Below are 20729 nucleotides of genomic sequence, written 5' to 3' on the forward strand. Positions count from 1 at the left end.
AGCATATGTCCCAAATCCGTAGTAAACAAATTTTGGGTCGTCTTCGGCACAACCCAAACCAGTTGCATTTCTTCCGAAGCCCTAGACCACAACGCATGAGTGAACTTGAAGTGAACGAACAAATAATCTTTTGTTTCCACGTGCTTACGACACAACACACACAAGTTGGGACACAGAGAACAATTAGGCAATCTCTTATGTTTTTCTTCTTTAATTGCACGTGAAACGTGATATAAAGTTGAGTGATTGGTTAGATTCGACGAAGGAATATGCACAAATTTGATATCTAGTTTACAGTTAAATTTACGTAGGTTTGGACTAGATCTAGAAATTTATTTATTTTTTAAATAAAAGAGAGAGATCTGCCCGTTAATCAAAGATAAATGAAAATGCGATAATAAAGGATTTTATAATAACTATAACCAACGATATTATTCTGGAATGGAAACTGGAGGACCATAAAATAAAGGTAAACTAGATCTCCCTAACTTTGACAACGACACAACGTCATTGAGTAGTTGTCTGGTTTTTGAGATGAAACTAGAGACGCCTTGTCATCATTAGATTATGCCAATGCCAGTAAATTTTCCGCCGTGCGCGGCAGCCAACGGCTTCAAAGGAAACAGAACTAACAAATCATTTTAGAATGATTTCTTTTCATAAGAGACCAATCCATGAATTCCACCTTCAACTTGTGCGGCTCCAGTCCTTACCTGAACAAGGAGAAAGAAACAATAGGTTTAACAAGGTTCACGAACCATGAGTTACAGATTATCCTGATACGAGAGGATTTATCGTACATATCAAGAAAAATCCTCACTTGGCCAAAGTTTGAAACATAAGTGAACAATTAAAATCGATTCAAAGGATTAAACAAACCTCAAGCCTCAGCACACTGGATCTCAGCAGGTCATGCGCGGATTGCAGGGAGGAAGCACCAAGATCCTGGAAACCCTGCTTCACTGCCTGCATAGTATAGGGTATGAACTTCAATATAGAACCTTTATCTGCCACAGCACCAACAACTCCTTGGGCAATCTTCAACTTAGATTTATCACCAAGATATCGAGCATCGCTTCCCTTTGTCATTGCTTCTAGGGATCCCATGCCTCGATACTTTTTGACTCGGCGGCCATCCTGTTCTTGTCAAATGCGGACATTGTTAACGAATATACATATAACATCTGTGTTTACCGACCGTTCGATGAGCAATCAAAATCATACCAACAAAAAAAAAAGAGTGAAAAGGATTAGCACGTGATTATGATTGATGGAAATCCTGTCAACCTAAACCATCACAAGAAGTTTTAAGAAAGAAATTTCGAGTCACAATTGCAAAATATAACAAGATAGCTCAACGTACAGAAAGGTAAATTCGTGAAAAATCAGCAGTTAAAGCTCATGGATGCAGAGACAACGATTATGCACACATTGTTGAACAACTTGCTTTTTCTGGTCCTTTGGACTTCTTGACATGAATCCATATCATCATTTCCAGATATTTTTAATAGACGGGAAAAATTGAAAAAGCAAAAGAGAAATAGAGCACAGAAAAGGTCAGACTCGGGAACAAGAAAAGTTAAAATTGATGTGAAGGTCCGTGAGAACCTGATACTCGTAAGTTCCAGGAGCTTCGTTGCTCCCGGCCAAAAAGCTCCCCATCATTACGGTAGATGCTCCAAGGGTCAAAGCTTTAACAATATGCCCAGAATTTGAGATGCCGCCATCAGCTATCACAGGCACACCATTCTGTGCAGCAAGTGATGCAACCTTGTAGACAGCCGTAGCCTGAAAAAAAAAAATCACACTTCAGTTCACATCTCAAGAACAGTAAAACATTAAATTCTTTCCAACTCCACAACTCTTCAAATAAAATTTACATACAATACATCTTTTTCAGCTCATTTTTTTTATCCGCATGCAATTCTGTATGAATTTATTAGCACATCCGAGAAAAGTTGGCTTCTAAAAGCAGTTTTATGAGATAAAATTTTTTTCTTTCTGTATTGATAATATCGATAAAGGGTCACATTGGCATTGCCAACCAGCAGTATCAGCTTATTCAAACAGGACTATATCCAATGTGCTCAATTCAAAGGCATTGCCAACCAGCAGTATCAGCTTATTCAAACAGGACTATATCAAATGTGCTCAATTCAAAGGCGTATCATTACCTGTCCACGACCAACAGCACATACTTCTTGAGTGGTACAAATTGAACCTGATCCCATTCCAACTCTCAGACCATCCACACCAGCCTGAATCAAGTTTTGTGCTTGGTAAGCAGTCACCACATTACCACCAATCAAATCCAAGTCGGGGTACATCTTCCTGGCATACTTTATCATCTCAATCTGATAAATCGAATTCCCTTGAGAACTATCAAGCACCACCACATTAACCCCCGCCTTCACCAAATGCTCCAATCTCTCTTTATCCGATTCCCTAGTCCCAATTGAAGCACCGACTAGAAACTCTCCATCAGAACCCAGAGAAGGCAACCCAAACTTCGGAAATCCCCTGATCCTCTCGATGTCATCACTAGTAACTAAATTAACTATTTCTTCTCCCTTGTCCCCATCACCTCTCACCAAAGGCACAAATTCAAGCTCGTTTTTTGCTAAATATCCTGCCACATCCTCAAAACTGTAATTAGCTGGAAGTGAGACCGGAATATTTCTCATGTAATCCAAAATCCTTGTTTCCTTGTCAGCTAAGCTATCCCAATCAGACTTCTGAACCGTTCCTAATAATTTCGAGTTTTGAGCCCCCGACTCCGTCACGAAAATGCAAGGAGCAGAAAGAAACTCCCCCGACGATAAAATCGAATCTGCCGGTGATTTAAAGACAAGATCGTGATTGAATGGGATTTTGTGCGATTTCGCGAGGCTAACCAGCGATGCTTGGTGTGAAGCGGCGTTGTTGGAATGGATAAAACCAATGGCCCCAAGAGAAGCCATGGCAGCAGCCATGGATGACTCGGTTACAGTGTCCATCGGTGAGGCGACGCATGGGGTAGCGAGAGCCACGTGGCGGCTGAGCTTGGTGGAGAGAGAAACTGCATCAGTCGGGAAGTCGATGTAGTGCGGTAGGAAGATTACGTCGTCGTATGTGTAGGAGTAGCCCTGGCTGAAAAGCCTCGCCGCCGAGAAGCCATCGTCAAGTACGGGAGCGCCCTCCATCCGCCGCCGATCGATAAGGTTTAACAGTTTCTTATTAAATAAATAGGGTACTATTTATAGAAGATATTTCGCCGAGACAGACGATGCATATATATAGTTGAGATTGGAGGGAGATATACAAAATTCAGACGATCCTAGGTGATTCGGATATTCTCTAATCTAAAGAAAAATGACATCGGTAAATATTGTGCATCAAATCATTAGCTATCTAATTTATAAATTCTTGAATTTTTTTAATTTACATACAAAAAAAAAACTATTTTGTACTAATCATTTGAAATAAGATATTGATTTCAACTCATTTTCTCGGATTTTTTCTTATAATAATTGTTAATAGACCTAAGTATGGATTTATAATTTGACATCGTGGTTTTTGTTAAAACTTGAGCAGTTCCTTAAAAACACATTTAAGATATGAAATTGTGAGTATTTAGACATGTTATTGTTATTCTAATTGACAGCTCGATGACAACTTTCAAATCATTTTACATGGTTAATAGTTGATAGTTTCATTCCGAATATTTCGAATCGAGCTGCATAATTAAGAAATTTCCGTCCCGAGCTTACTATATGTTTTTTGGAAAATAAAATAAATAATAAAAAAAATTAGATGAACTGATCTCGCGGATTATATTTTTTTTAATAAATCTCGGGAATAAAACCTCAGAAAGTTCAAACCACTTTAGGACATGATTGATAGAAATTCAGCTTCAACAGTCTGTACTTGTTCTTACATATAATGTCCATGTTTCTCTATGAATCTAGATGTACGAATGAAAAAGAAATCTGCAGCACGAAGCTAGCGAATCATCAACTTTGAGTTTTTTATAATTTCAATGGGTATCACGCCAGAAACTTGGGGGTTGCCAAAATGACGACACTTTTTTGTAAAACAACCTCACGAATGAAACGAATATCTTATTTAAGTTATCTATGAAAATATATTCAATTTCAAATTATTATATATAAATATGTTTTTATTACTATTTTATCTTTATTTAATTATTAAAATACATTATTAAATTAAATAATATACATATACATAAAATATTAATACACGTCTCATTTACTCTCTTTAAAAAAATAATAATAAAATAATATATATATAAAAAAAGATAATGCGGTTTGAACGCCTACATTACAATGCACAAGTGGTTGAATGTTTAACACTGAAACCACATTGATATTAACATCATATTGATATTCAAACCTGATTTGAAAACAATATAGTGTTAATACCAATGTGAGTAGGTATCAATCACTACTTACCCTATCATGTCATGTAATATGGACGTTAAAACACACCCATCATTACTTTTTATATATATATTATTATTATTATTATTTTAAAAGAAGAATGAAGTAGACCAAACTTTAATTACATACATTAATATTTTATATATATGTATATTATTTCATTTAATAATATATTTTAATAATTAAATAAAGATTATTTAATTTTAAAATTATTAATAAAAATATATATTATTATTTATATAAAATAATATTATTAAATTTGTAAATAAATTGAAATTAAATTTATATAATATAAAATAATATTGATGAGTGGACAAACATACGAATAATGAACGTAAATGTTAAAATAAATGTAATAAAATTGATATTTTAATATAATATATATGTAATAGGTAGACTTTACTATTTTTGCTGACGCGGTGAATGTTATAACAATAACAAATACAAAAGCCCTTGCAGAAGTTATTACCATTCTGCCGTATCCACAAGACATGCATACGCGGGACAAGTCTGATTCTAGGAATTGAGTCCAGCTTAAAATAATTGATATCAAAGGTCTAAACAATAAAGTGAGTCCCTTTTTTTCTTTCGATTAAATATGATTTACCAAAATTAAAATTATTGCATATAAAATGATTGTCATTACATCCATATATTATAATATTTGCACTAAAATCTCTACAACTGCAACAAATTTAAAACTAAAATAAAATGAATCTCATTAATTATAAAGTTGTCAACATTATAATGTCATGATATTAAAAAATCTCGATTAAATCATTCAAAAAAATTTGTAGACATGAAACCAGTGGCTGTCTTGAGAGTAAATTGTTAAAAAACTATTTAAAGAAAATACAGAACGAAATAAAAGTGTTCCTTCAGAGATTATAATGCTCAATCATGGTGAAAAATCAGAATTAGCATGGTTGACAGTAGTCAAAACATCATCAGGAACAGAGTAATACACATGACAATTGCATAGTTCTTAAGAAAAATAAATAAACAGATCGAGAAAGGGCGTGAAGCTCAGATTAAGATTGTGAGAAGAGAGTATATTCATTGACCTTACACAAAGAAGGTCTCGTAATGAGCTGGGATTCAAATCATGTCATCACTGCAAACACCCCTTTTCCGATTATTCACAAAGAAAATTTGAATCGCGGATATGATATAACTATGATTTCAGATCAATTGAAATTCTCCTATTAACCACAAAAAAGGGACCAAAGTTGAATCCACAAGGAAAACGGAAGGTCTAATCGAAATCTGCATCCGGAAATTCGCCGACGAAGTTGGAATAATATTACAGAAATTCATCGATAAAGAGAGAATACATAATCTCAAGTTGACGAATATTGAATGTAGGTGCGTCTGAATGCAGCGGCTCCACCGAGAAGAAACCACTGCCAGAATCTCAGCACAAAAAGAACATTCTTATCGGCAACGTAAAGCGCTGAAAACACCATATAAGAATCGAGTGCATCAGTGACTCTAATGTGTTGCCTGAATCTCAAAAACCAAAACGAAATCGAAAGCACAAAGCAAATCAAAGGCTCAACGAGTAATGATTGATATTTGCATCAACAAGCCCAATACCAGAGCTTTCATCGTTTGATGGTATACTTTCAGACATCACCGCCACTTACTTTATCATCGGAATACAAACAAGGACCAAAATTTGCAGACAAAAAAACTGTGAAAAATGAACAATACTGAGAGGGAGACCTCAGGAACTAGATTTAGAATACACATCAGAAAAATCTTGCGAGAAGATCTTCAGATGGTACGGACAATTATTCTGCATCAATGGCCTCCTATCTCGTATGGAGATGTGAATTTGTGCGTGTTCGAGAGATTGACGGAACGATTGTGGGAGGAAGGAATAGACGTCGTATGTAATGGAGTACTATATATACACACAACGAAACCCTAATTTTTGCATTAATTTACAGGTATGCCCATGTTGAGTGGGCTGTGGGCCTGTGCCTATCCTTGTTTGGTCCAATTTTCTAAACGAGATTCGTTTTTTGAAGTATGATTTTTTCATTTCTAATCCTTCTTTGGTCCAATTTTCCAAACGAGATTTGTTTTTTGAACTATGATTTCTTCATTTCTAATCTTTATATTATATATATAGTTTGATAAATTAATAATTATCACAGATGAGAAACAACAAATTTCTCTACTGCTTCCTTTGTTGCACCGATCATTTACTTTAATGCTCGAAATCACCATGTACCGGGTGAAAATGGGGATAGATTGCTTTCAATGCAGTTTGTTCGATTGATCAATTATCGCTTTGATTCGCTCATCATGTCAGACGACAGTAACGTCAGTAATTTGGCATCAAATACATTGCTTGAAGAATAATACATACTAGGTTAAAATCAGAAAAACTATTTAATACAGTTTGTCTTTAACGTTCTTGAGCTAACCAACCCCGAAGCATCAAAACGATTTCTAGTTAACAGGAATGTCCGTTTGTTATTGCCGATATCATACTTTGCTCTTGTGCTCTGGTCTATGAGTGAACTCAAAATCTATATGAACAAAAGCCCTTTCAACCTCAGGAAGTTGCTCGAGCTTTTCTTGTAATGTTTCACCAATATTGTGTGCTTGGCTCAAGAGCATGTCTTCTGGCAATACAATGTCGACCTCCACAAAGTAATGGCAACCAAATGTGTACGCTCTCACGGTATCAATGTGTTTGATCTCTTTGTGATGGTTCCATATGAGATATGTTAGTTTCGCAAGAAAATCTGGCGGAGCGGTTCTTCCAATCAAAGACCATACGTTTTCAACAACAGTTTTCGCCCATGTGTTGATTGTATAAATTGCTATCTGTGATATAGAAAGAAATGTCTTCACAAAAAAAGAGTATGTCAAGCACTCTAGGATCTCTTAATCCAAGAGTCACTATAAGCTGCATTGAAGATGTAATAGGAACCTATCATATGGACAGTTTTCTCAAAGTCAACTAAGACATGCATTGTTTAAAAACGTGAGAGATATGGAAGACTGATTTTCCGTTTCTCGAGTTACAAGCGATAGACTCACAATTATGGCACCAGTAGGGTCAATCCACCAGAAGAATCGGACTGCCAAAACAGCAGTTATTAGTCCAATTGAGTTGGTGATGACATCAAAGAAATGATCTTGGGCGTAGGCTCTAACGATTTCATTCTTGAATCTGCGGCAATAAAGCATAAGAAAAAACTTCACAATAGTTACGGAAATCATGATCCCTATCATCCACATCTCCTTTTTATGGTTCATCTTTGGACCAGACTGCAAAATTAGGAAAAGTAAATTGTTAGAGGAAACGACAATATAAGTGGAAACTTCACAATAGAATATAAACATGCCTATGTAGGATAACTGCATAATTGATCAAGCTGTCAAAGAAATGAGTAAAATCAGAAGGAAATACCTTAGCAACGAGTTGCCGGACAGATTCCAGTATAATTTGCAATCCAAGAGTTGCCATTACGGATGCAAAAACAATAATTCCCTGCAAGTAATATACTTGGTCAACTCAGAAAATTTGAGCTATAAAGCACTTCCTCTCACGAAGTATTACTAGCATGGACATTTTGACAGGGAAGTTTTACCAGTTCATGAGACAGCCAAACCCAAATATAATCAGCAATTTAATATAAAAGATATGATACAGGGCTAAACGTGATTTCTCATCTAAAACCAGAATGAACCATTTCCCTAGTTCATCCCGCGCATGCAAATTGAAATGCAGATAAGTTTGACCAACAAGGCAATGTAAATATAAAATAAGTAAAAATAAATGGCATGCTCTGTATGTACGCATATGATCTTATTTGTCTTTAGGAAGTCTATAATAAAGTCGAGATAATATGCATATGGCTAGTCATCTTTATAACCGGATCATAATAAGCTCAGTTATCTAATTTTTATAAAGAAGGATACCATGTGAAGGCTTACCACTGGTTGCATCCGTTTCTTTCCTATTGGGTAGTGATACTGGTTTGGATTTTTCATGGCATGAGAAGTGAACCACAGAATCAACCCCGATAACAGATCTAGGAAAGAATCCATGGTTGACGCGATGACAGCCAAAGATCTGCTCTCAACTGAAGCATATACTTTTGCAAGAAAAAGGAATAAATTGGCTATGTTGGAGATATGAATAGCCATCCTTTCACTCCTGGCTAGTGCTTTCATTTCATCCTGGTAGAAATAGGAGAATATAAAAAATATAGATGCAAGTATACTTTATCTATTATAAAGTCCTTAATCACCATCAGAAGAGTATTAGCTATTTAAAACTTAAAAAATATTATGATTCAACACTTCTCTGCCTCCAAAATTCTCGTTTGAACGTTATGCTGCGAGCCTGAGACTAACTAAGACTCTTTCCCTAGGCCAACTTATACACAGTATTCTTTACTCACATAGATTTATAAGAAAGGGACTTGCCAAAGTGTATCTTAGTGTTTCCATTATTGTCATACATTGTACGAATTGAGATGATGAACTTTGTATGTGTTGGAATGTCAAACCAAACTCGGTTAGTCACAGACTGTAGTATGATACAATACTTATTTGAGGAAGCTAACGTCCTGGAGAATTCAGGAATCAAAGAGAGAAGAGATTGGGGATTTCCGCAGAACTGAATATTACAATTGCTTGGCTTATTTTTCACGTGGTCTCCTCTTAATCCCTCACTTGTACAACTGTTGTAACTAGCTCTCAATATCTGTAGCCAACTAGCTGTGTTACAATGCATTTATTATTAGTGCGTAACCATATAATCTGATAGACTGATATTTTTGTTGGTTGACTTCTTATTCGTTATCTTTCTTTTCCTCTGCTCTCTCTTTATCGCAATATGCCTGGGCTTCAAAATTATGACATCAAGATTACAACTTTCCTCAATTATCGCAGTTTCCCTCGTGATAACTGATGCTGTTTCTTTAAAACGAAATGCAGAATCATACCAGACTCCAAACTAACCTCTGTCAGAGCATCAGGTAAACCACCTACTTCATGCATGGTCTCCATTTCATTGAATCCTTCTAGGAGTCTCTCCTGCCTCTTGTAATATTCAACAATTTTTCCTTGTTTCTCTTGGAAAAAAAAAGTGGAGTCAGGAACGGTTCTCATCATATCTGATATACAAATATAAAATATCCTCTGTGTAATACAACATTCAACAGACACCAAAAATAACAAGAACCCAAAAGTTAGAAATCGCGTATATAATCTTCAGAACACATATATTAATGGTTTCGCCTACTACGATTCAGAAAATCAAGTATTCAACTATCTCCGTTACGCTTATCTCCGGCATAAACGTCACCGTAAACCAAATTAATCCAATTTCTCGAGATACAACGGTTCTAAAGCTCAGTGTATAAACGAACATTCACACGTCAACACAGAATTCATCTTAACATACTTTTTCCGCGGAGCAGGCGTCGGAGACTGAACGGCTGGTGACGGTGATCGGAACAGCGCTCCGGCATCCGAAATTCATTGATGTTAAGCCTCCATGACGACTGCTCAACGTCGATTTCCGACGAGCCGAGTAACTCAGCCTTGCAACTCTCTCCCCCGCCGACGCCAGTGCCACTCGACATTTTTGTGTTGAAATGATAAATGTGATATGCAATGCTTCCGGGTTTATGCGGTGAGGGAGGGAGTTGTAAACCTCCCCGGAACCTTCATTCACTTTTTGCCTTGAAATAGGCGTGGGCGGGACACGAGGGAAGATTATGCCGTGTGGGATTTGCATGTGGTTCTAAGTTCTTGGATGGAATCCCAAGGGGTCCATTTTACATGTATTATTATTTATATCACGTCATAATTTATACAGCTTTCATTTTTTAAAATCAAACACATTTCAGTTCCACTCATGTATTATATAAAGGCAAAAATTTGTGTGAGACGGTCTCACAGGTCGTATTTATGAGACGAATATCTTATTTGGGTCATCCATGAAAAAGTTTTACTTTTTATGCTAAGAGTATTACTTTTTATTGTGAATATCGGTAGGGTTGACCCGTCTCACATATTAAGATCCGTGAGACGGTCTCACATGAGACACACTCTTATAAAAAAAACCATTCATGTATTATAAAAAAATATGCATGTGTTTATCCTCTCTGTTGGGTTTTACACGTTATTTTAAAAACACAAAATCTTAAATGTTATTAATTTTATATACTATATATTTTGCCTCTTTTAAATTTTTAAAATATGTGTCAATACAGATCAATCATAAAGCAAAAAAAAAAAAAATAAATAATTCAAACAATGTGGGAGACCAGAGGGGTCGTCCGTGCACTTAGGTAGAAAGTTGCATCACAGAACGATTTCCACTTTCGCGAGGCGCACAGTGGCCTTTGTATCACCCGTGATGTTCGTTATTGGAGATTGCGGTGATCAATCCACTCAGATAAGCTTGAAAACCATTTACTTGTGTAATATATGTTTATTTTGAAATAAAAAATGACGATGATACTCTCATCACGCATAATTTTAATAGAAATATTAGATTTTATGTTAGTTAGGCAGTACATTGTAAATTGGATTGTGCTACATGTACAATGACTGTTCCACATAAGTTTTTGCTAAATATATTTGAAACGACAAAATTATAGTAAATGCATTTTTTATTTTTTTTCCTTCAAATTTTTGTCGTTTCAAATATATTTCGAAACCCAATTTAAACACATAACATTTTCGTTTCAAATCTGCAAGGATATCCTTCAATTGGGTGGACAGGAAATTAAAAGAATCAAAAAATATGACATATATCGTTTTCCATCTGTGTCCAACTACATTTTGGAAATATCAAGTCCTTTTTTCTCTATTTCACTCATGTGGACTACTCTTGTACTCAACGTTTTGAAGAATAAAGATTGGAACAAATTAAAATAAAGGTATATTATATATATATATATATATATATATATATATATATATATATATATATATATATATATATATATATATATATATAAGTCTAAGTTGGCGGATTATATATAGTGACTTCACGTTGGACAACCACCATGTTTTTATGGTGGCTTTATTTGGGGTGGTTAAATATCATTGTGTTATTCAATGCACCACTTTGTATGTAACTTTTTCAAGTTCTATAATATATTTAATGTTTTTATTTATATAATTTTTCTTTCTATTAATTGCGGTAAAATAAATTGATATATATGTTTACTTCCATCTTATATAGAACCTGTAATTGGATAGGAAACAAACCTATTGACTAATCAAAGAGTATCTCAATCAGTGTAGAATATAATGTGATTCTTTTACATATTCAGCCAAGAATAGGTCTCTTGTGAAACTGTCTAATGAATCTTTATCTGTGAGACAAGTCAACCCTATGTCCCTATCGATATTCACAATAAAAAATAATATTTTTAGCATAAAAAGTAATATTTTTTATGGATAACCCAAATAAGAGATATGTCTCACAAAATACGATCCGTGAAACAGTCTTATACAAGTTCTTGCCTTCCGCCAAAAAATAATTTTTTAATAGAGGAATGTTTGCAATGACTTCTGTTTTTAAAAAACGTAATAAAATTTTATAGATCGAGAAATATAGATAAAAATAAATAAATAAGTAGTATTTGAATACAAATTAAAAAACTGAAAATAAGAAGTACATTGTGTTTGATAGAACATATAATACATTAATATGTACTTGTCAAATGGGAAACAATATTTCAAATTTAGGTACAGATAACGAATCAATGCATTAAAATAATAATGATTTAATATATAATAACAATAATAATATAGATGTGGAAGTTTTATTAAGAGAAAGCTAATGATTTTATGTCCCTACTTAATAGTTTTTCGGATTTTTTTTTAAATATAAACAAAATAATAACTAGGCTCAATGTTGTATGTTGTTCATATCTTAAGTAGATACATACGTGAATAGATATTTTGATATGTTGTTCATTAACTAGGCTCAATGTTGAGATGTCACTCGTCTAGTGTATTTACAATTTTTATATATTTCATCACGTTCAATATGTGATTACCATTTCAACGATGAGTTTAAAGATAAACATAGTTGATCAACAAGTAACTCTATATATATATATATATATATATATATATATATATATATATATATATATATATATAAACACATGCACACACATATGTAAAATTATGTAGAAATAGACAAAGATAAAAATATTTAATTTGATTGTAGCTCATGCATGTGGGATGTGGATAGCATTACCCGTCATCTTATATATATATATATATATATATATATATATATATATATATATATATATATATATATATATAAACACATGCACACACATATGTAAAATTATGTAGAAATAGACAAAGATAAAAATATTTAATTTGATTGTAGCTCATGCATGTGGGATGTGGATAGCATTAGCCGTCATCTTATATTCACGATAGGCGGCTATTGAACAAGTTGATAAGAAAAATATCCTCGTAGTGAGATCTGACAAGTCGTCTAATTCTTTCCTCAACCATGACAGTGACTTGTTTTATTATAAAAATTGAAATTGATTTTATAAATTTATTTTGGACATAATTAATTCTCATATAAAAGTATAGATAAAATAAGAATTTAAGTAATACTATCACATGAGAGTGTGATTTTCTTGCTATCATCTGAAAATAAAATAAGATTTTTTATTGAAAAATATTTATGTCACTACACCACAATAAAAATCTTTTCGCCTTTACCTCGTGTTTAAGCCCAACTAAAACAAGAATAAAACAAAAACACCAACATTATTTTACACAAATTAAGATGTAAAAGAGAAAATATAGCCAAAAAACTCGCTTTTAGTATTTTCGGAAGCAGATTTGTATTTGATTTCGGACGAAAAATATTTTAGCAAGCACTAAAATCACAAATCCCTGCTCAATGTGAAAAATTATTAACAAGTTCATTACGAAGTGGTTATCTCGTTGGCTCACTTGTTCAAAGAGAGTGGTAGCTTTTTAAGTTGAAATCGGACATACCTAAGACCATGTAAGCGCTTGATTGACTAAAATAATCTTAAATATTTTACAAGTTTTGAACAGTGATTTATAAATTTATATCTTATTCTAGAATTTAGTTCTTATAATATTCGGGATGAACTTATTTGTAATGAAAAAAAAGGGAAAAATAAAAAAGATCCCTCATATCAGCTTGCTTACGCATTTTTTTTTTTTGTATGTGCTACTTAAATTGTTTAAAAAGTTGGTATTGTCTAGGGTCAGTTTGGTTCGCATGATAAGAAGGTGATTGATCAGTTATCACTCGAATTCACATGTTTGATATAAGTATTGGTACTACCAATTATCTTGTGGGCTCTCACATAGCCCGTGCATAGCCCGCACTGTACATATTATATGGGAGATGAACCATCACAGCTTGTCCACGTATTCTTTATACAAATCAAGAACGATAATATAAAATTCCTGTTTTAGCCTTTAAAATAATAACAAGTATGAACTAAATTTATGCATATTATTTAATAATATTTATGATAAGAATTCAAAATAAATATTAAAAGATAAAAACTTGTGTGAGACAGTCTCACGGGTCGTATTTGTGAGACGGATCTCTTATTTGGGTCACTCATGAAAAAATATTATTTTTTATGCTAAGTATATTACTTTTTATTTTGAATATGTGTAGGGTTGATCCGTCTCACAGATTATGACCCGTGAGACGGTCTCACTCATATTAAAATATAAACGTTTATCTAATAAAATATAATTGTACAATTTTAAAAATCATCTTAAACCAACTTACGGATTTACTACTCACTATTTATTTTTTAATTATTTTCAAATTATATTACTCAAAATAATAATAATAATAATAATAATAATAAATAAATAAATAATAAAATGTAAAATAATAATAATAATAATAATAATAAATGAGAATAGGCAACTTAATATCAATAATAAAAAATTAAATAATAATTAAAAAAATTTAGTTAATAAGAAATTATTGAATAATAAAATTACTAATTAATTATAATTAAATTATTGATTAAAATAATATATCATTAATTATAACGAGAACAATAATTGTATAAAAAAATGAATTTTTACTCTTAATATCAGGATTTGTATAATAAAAAAAGTTAATAATAAATAATAAGAAATATTTTTTTGATAAATAATAACAATGACCAATTGGAAGAAGAATAATTAGTAAAACAAAAATAAATTAGTGACGAAATAATAAGAAATAATCAACGTATAATAAACTAAGTGATTGTAAGTAATAAAAAATAATTATATAATAAATATTAACAAGAAAAAAAGATAATAATGAATGATATGAAATGAATTGGTAATAAAATAATAAAAAAATAATAAGAATTAATCAAATATTTTTTAAAATTATTAATTTGTTTATTGTTATTATTATTATTATTTTATTTTCTATTATTTATTTATTTATTTTTTTTATCATATTTAGGTAAGGTGATTATATACACATAGTGATGATATTTTGGTCATTTCAAGATAATATACAAAATTAATCTACAATTTTAAAATCATACCAAACATCATATATTTTATCTCACTATGATATTTATCATTATCTCTAATTTTTTTATCAATTTAATTATAATACTCTAGTTATCCTATTATACATATAAAACGGAAATGTATATGAAATCTACCCAATATAAATTTATCTAAACATTCAAATTCATTTAAAATTCATGTATCTGAAATTCATAAATTCAAATAAACTCCATCTAATTTCTACTTAAAAGTTTCTCCCTTAATAGACACTAATATATTTTAATTTTTATAAGTGTGTATTTTGGCAATCATTTAAAATTATATAATTTAAATCGATTAAATCGTGCTCGAATTGAATAATTGAGATAATTAATTTCAAATTAGTTTAATGCATGGAAGAACAAAATTGTAGTGACTTTTAAATTTACTTCATATCAAATTATATAATTCCAATAATAATAGTCGTTAATTTCAAATACATCCAATACTAATGTAATTTGAAATAAATCTACTAAATAAATTCCTCAAATCAAAAATCACTCACTTAGAGATGACAATAAGCTAAGATTAAACTCGCCCGGATGGGACATTCTTAGATCCGTTCAAGCCGATCCAAGACGGGTCCTAGGATTCAAGGAACTCACTTAGACCCGCTCACAATATATATAAACATACATATGAATATGCATGCATGTACATATATTATTAAAGATCTATTTATATTTTTTATTTATTGAATAAAATATATCTTAATATATATTTTTAGCTTATAATGTTTTAGGATTGAAATAAATTTTTTTATTTAAAATGAATTTTTTTTTTGTAAATATTATGAATGTTTTATGCTGGATATCTTCTTTGGTCCTGTAAGTAGTAAAATACTCCGAATACTATTTTATAGTTTTGTAAAAAGTCTATTTAGGAGCCTTTTGTTACACTGATCTAAAATGTAAGATGTGAAAAGATTTGATAGTTACTTTGGAAAATATACTTTTGGCGCTGTAGGATGTGGTCGATATGGCTCTCTGAACTCTGTATTTTAGGCAGTGTGAATTGGTGAATGGTTTCATAAGATGCAGTTTATCTTGTTTTTCACTTGCATCTGCTTTGGATGCAGTGAAAAAGTTTCCATCCAGGCTCTGAAGTCCAGCGACTGGCAACTTGAAGGAGCATTTGATATATTTTACAGCCAGCCCAAAATCAAGTCATTTGCTTACACTAGGCACTTAGAGGAGCTCTACAATAGATACAAAGGTTTACTTTTTGAAAACTCATTGATGCAATGTCTGAGGACATATAACTTTTTTTCCTTTCTCTTCTTGTTGTTTCATTTATAAATTCAATTTTCACGACATTCTTCTGGATTTCTGTTTTCCTTTGAATTGAGAAAGCATCTGAAGTCTAATTTCTTAGACTGTACAGTAATTCTTTTGTACATTCTTGCCGTTTTAGCCTAAAACCTTACGACAGTTTATCATGGTGTGCAGATACATTTACTGATATGATATTGGCTGATGGAATCACTCTCCTGTGCAATGATATTCAGGTAGATTTAGCAACTGCTCACTTTACAGTCTTCTGGTTATCATTCTGTAATTCTTGTTAGGAGTTCTGGGACGAGCATCCTCCGACATCCTTGGTGACTTCTTTTGTGCCTCGTGGAATTTTTTTGGATCACATTTTTTTCATCTCTTGTTTGTATTTCTTTACGCAATCGGGTGCCATTTTTATTTTTTTGATTGACATTGAGTGTCATTTTTAATACTCCGCGGATTGTTCTTTTTATTTGACATGTTGATCCTCAGGACATTGTCATGATAAGTTCTAAAACTGTATTATCTGAACATCTGGTATCATTTAACATTTATGTGTCATTTTAATCAAATAACATGTTAAAACAATGATAGTAGGTCATAGGTGCCATAAAGATGCCAACATTTTTTAAAGGGTTGCACTAGTATTTTCTCAATTCATTTTAAACTTAAATTTGGACCTGCAAACTGCTGCTCAATCATGACATACGTCTATATTCCCAAACTATGTATCAATCCATCCAAGAACAAAAGGGGGGGAGAAGACGAGTTTAGCGATCTATAGACAACAAACTTAACATTGAAAATGATGCGATGTGGGTAGGACCACAATCACGATATAAGTTATATTCGTTTGGACTGCAGTTGGTTCTTTCGTGGCACATGAAGGCTGCTACCATGTGTGAATTCTCAAAGCAGGAGTTTATTGGTGGATTACAACCTCTTGGGTGAGTAAAGGTCAAAAACATTTTTATCTTTTATCTTTTTTTCCAATTTTCCTTTATCAAGTTGATATGGAGTTGAACTTTTTGTCTAGCATAATTTTAAGTTTACGTTTCCTTTGTAAGAGCAGGTAAATGTCATTTGCTTTAATTATGTGATATGGTACTTTTTGGCTGTATTTGGATGGAAGGATATGGTGAATTGAATTAAAATCTTATATGTCAAATATATTCAGATTGTTTGGTTAATATTCAAATTTGTGGTTTTTAATCCCCCGACTTAATTTTAAGTTATTTTTTTAATTAAATCTAGGAATTTCAATTGACGGGGCAATGTTTAACATAATCTTCCAAATCTATTTCTCTGTTGAAATATTTTAATGCAAAGGCAACTTTTATCTCGAGTTATATTAGTGGCAGTAGACTAACTATTTTCTTATCCATTTAGCAAGATATATTTCATCAAGATTAGTAGCTTTTTTCCTCCAAACTGAATTAGTTGAATATCCGTCTGACACTTTGTTGAACAAAGTTTTATCCTATAATTCTGTTTATACCTGTTTATTATCATCTTCCACGTTTTGTTTATCTCTCTGTTATCAGTTCTGATGCATTTAGTTAGCTAATATTATGTCTTGGTTTCAGGTTCAGAAGTCTTTGGCATTGGATACAGCCATTGGAATGTGGCAGTTGCTATTCGCAGAAAGGCAATGGCCATTAGTCGAGCATTGGTGCCAGTTCTTACAGGTGGAGAAAACTGAATTTCAATTTTCTATATTCTGTGCATTGCATTTTTTGAAATCGTCTCCACTTAAATGCTGGTGAGGATAAAATCTAACATGCAAGAACTCCATTTTAGATAGTTGTTTTTTATTATTTAAGTAGAATTGGATGCTCAGTGATGGATATAACATTGAAAATATAACATTAAAAAAATACTTAATATTCTATTTTTTTTTTACTTATATATAATATTTTCTAAGTTTTTATTCTACTAAGTCTTATTAATTATACCAAAAGTCGGCCCTATTTTCACGCTTTTTGGGCATTTGATTTCCTCTCGAATTTAAAATAAGGATGATAATAAAATTTTTAAAAGTATTCCCGATTCCTTGAGCCCTCCTAATTAGTCAAACACTGTACATTTTTTAGCATATAATCCACTGTATCTATAACATATGACCGCAGGTTATATTTTAAAGAAATCTATCATATAATTACTCTCCTTTCTCTCGATTGTGATTAAAACTTCTTAAAACTAGTTCTGAGGTTCTTACGCCCAACTTAAGGTAAAAATTACGCGATATACTAATATTATAATATAAACTGAAGTGAAGATTTCATATTTATTATGTTAGGAGTCACGTATCTTCTGTGACGGTTTCACATATTTATATCTATGAGACGAGTCGACCTGATCTATATCTAGAATGAAAAGAAATACTATTGAGATTAAATGTATTACTTTTTATGTGTAAGATCGGATATATGATCTGTTTCATAAATTGACTCGGGAGATGGTCTCATAAGAGCTTTTGTCTGAGTTAGAAAAAAAAATATTACATCAATATACTGATATTTTTCATTAATACTAGTGTTTTGTGACACGAGATACATGTCATATTAAATTTATTTGTGTTTGATAATTTTGTGTAAAAAATATATATTATTTTATTATGACATGATACTTATAGATTAGTAATCAGATAAAATTTACTGATATAGTTTGAACTTTTAGATAAATTAGATATAAGTTGGATAAAAAATTGGAAAATAATAGAGAAATATAAAAAAATTACTATTAAACTCGCAAGGTAGGTGACAAATATTATGAAAGGTGAAATCGTAAAAAATGTCCCGTTAACATACTAAATGAGATGTATTCAATTCAGATTTTTGATGACTTTTAATGGCTTTTTCAAATTATAAACTTTTATGAATTTGATAGATTTTTATTGACTTATACAGAATATCACAGATTTATAAATAGATTTATTTGGATTTATGTAGACTTTTTTGCAAGATTTTTATTGACTTTTGTGAATTTTTTTATAGAATTTTATAAATTTTATACTTAATTATAACATATTATGAACTAATAATTAGTTGACATATAACATATTCAATTTGAAATATTTTTCAATATTTATATTAATAAGTAAATTTACTTATTTAAAATTTAAATCATTTAATTCTTACATATGTATCTATGTAGGTTTGTATGCATATTTGTAAATTTTTAAATAAATCAATTGATTAATCTGTAACATTTTTTTTTTTGAATTGATAATATACATGTGAAAAAAATATTATTTATCATTATATGGATATAATTTTGTATAAAAATATCATAGCTTACACATTAATTGAAATTGCTAAAAAAATTTAAAAAATCATGGTTGTTGCGAGACTATTCAATTGTTAATCATTAAAAGACATTTTTTGGATCATCTTTTATTATTATTGAATATTACATTAATTTGTATAAATAATAAATTAAAAATCACAAAATCAAATTTAGAATTCAAAATTTCTTATGATATTAAAATAAAATTTATTAAATGAAAGTAAAATACAATTTTTAAGTTTTAAAAATCCATCCAAATCTTTGGGTTGAACCAAATATAATTTTTAACAATTTATAGTTGTACCTTAGGCTTTAATGTTTGTATGTTAACGAATTTCATGAAGTTATTAAAAATCTATTGAAAATTTGAATACCTCTAGACTTTTATATAGTTTTTAAAAGTCAATGTTGAATATCACTTAACTTTTAAAACTCCGTGAAATCTATCACTCAATGTTGAATATCACTTAACTTAACTTTTTAAAAGTGTTTTTTTAAGTAAAAGTTGTGTTAATATTGTGTTTGGATGAATAGATAAAAAGCACTTTTTAAATTAATAAATGTGTTTGGATACATATCATTAAAGTGCTTTTTTAACTCATTAATTTAGGTTATTGAAAAAGCTAGTGGAAAAAGCTCTAAAATAGGGCTTTTAAAAAAGCTCTATTTTCAAATTAAATAAGTGCTTTTTTAAGCACTAGAAGCCCACCCAAACAAGTTAAAAATTAAAAAAGCACTTTTTTTTTAAAAAAAGCACTTTTTTAATTGTAGCTTCTTATACCAAACGGACTCCTAATCTACAAAAGTAATTAAAAGTCAATAAATCTCCTAGATTGAATACACTCTCTTAAGTTAGTTTAGAATAAGATTTTATATTAATAATATAAGAATGGATAAAGAAACATATTTAATATAAAAAAGAACCACGCCGAGGCCCAAGTAAATCAAATGTGTAAATAGTTGACAGATGTTTCGTATTTGAAATGTCCCGTTCCGTCTCATTTGTCATCCAAAAATTTATTTTTTTAATGAATTTAATGTATATTTAAATTTATAATTCATATTTATTAATATCGTTTAGGTTCGATAAAAGTTTGAATAAGCTTGTGAGCCAAGAAAATAAACTTTTTTTACTTGCATGATGAGG

At 31.2% G+C, this 20729-nt stretch overlaps 2 protein-coding genes and 4 non-coding genes across 6 annotated transcripts; all 6 read right to left on the reverse strand.

Moving 5' to 3' along the window:
* Nucleotides 1-380: 380 nt before the first annotated feature.
* LOC140836855 (inosine-5'-monophosphate dehydrogenase 2-like) lies at nucleotides 381-3339 on the reverse strand. Its single transcript, XM_073202708.1, has 4 exons — nucleotides 2175-3339; nucleotides 1609-1788; nucleotides 880-1137; nucleotides 381-713 (listed from the first exon to the last, which is right to left on the reverse strand). Exons 1-4 carry the CDS (start codon nucleotides 3180-3182, stop codon nucleotides 642-644), a joined length of 1518 nt encoding a protein of 505 aa, XP_073058809.1. The 5' UTR covers nucleotides 3183-3339; the 3' UTR covers nucleotides 381-641.
* Nucleotides 3340-5310: 1971 nt separating this feature from the next.
* On the reverse strand, nucleotides 5311-5394 carry LOC140837591 (small nucleolar RNA snoR53Y). Its single transcript, XR_012119419.1, has one exon. It is a non-coding gene; the product is annotated as a small nucleolar RNA snoR53Y (small nucleolar RNA).
* A 63-nt stretch (nucleotides 5395-5457) lies between these two features.
* LOC140837588 (small nucleolar RNA snoR69Y) lies at nucleotides 5458-5564 on the reverse strand. Its single transcript, XR_012119416.1, has one exon. It is a non-coding gene; the product is annotated as a small nucleolar RNA snoR69Y (small nucleolar RNA).
* A 425-nt stretch (nucleotides 5565-5989) lies between these two features.
* On the reverse strand, nucleotides 5990-6080 carry LOC140837594 (small nucleolar RNA snoR116). The gene has a single exon (XR_012119422.1). It is a non-coding gene; the product is annotated as a small nucleolar RNA snoR116 (small nucleolar RNA).
* An 80-nt stretch (nucleotides 6081-6160) lies between these two features.
* Nucleotides 6161-6251, reverse strand: LOC140837595 (small nucleolar RNA snoR117). The gene has a single exon (XR_012119423.1). It is a non-coding gene; the product is annotated as a small nucleolar RNA snoR117 (small nucleolar RNA).
* A 520-nt stretch (nucleotides 6252-6771) lies between these two features.
* Nucleotides 6772-10222, reverse strand: LOC140836856 (metal tolerance protein 9-like). Its single transcript, XM_073202709.1, has 6 exons — nucleotides 9874-10222; nucleotides 9429-9541; nucleotides 8397-8642; nucleotides 7870-7950; nucleotides 7497-7727; nucleotides 6772-7280 (listed from the first exon to the last, which is right to left on the reverse strand). Exons 1-6 carry the CDS (start codon nucleotides 10052-10054, stop codon nucleotides 6936-6938), a joined length of 1197 nt encoding a protein of 398 aa, XP_073058810.1. The 5' UTR covers nucleotides 10055-10222; the 3' UTR covers nucleotides 6772-6935.
* Between the last annotated feature and the right edge of the window lie 10507 nt (nucleotides 10223-20729).

Source organism: Primulina eburnea, chromosome 7 (assembly GCF_022965805.1).
Source record: "Primulina eburnea isolate SZY01 chromosome 7, ASM2296580v1, whole genome shotgun sequence".
NCBI classification, from domain to species: domain Eukaryota; kingdom Viridiplantae; phylum Streptophyta; class Magnoliopsida; order Lamiales; family Gesneriaceae; genus Primulina; species Primulina eburnea.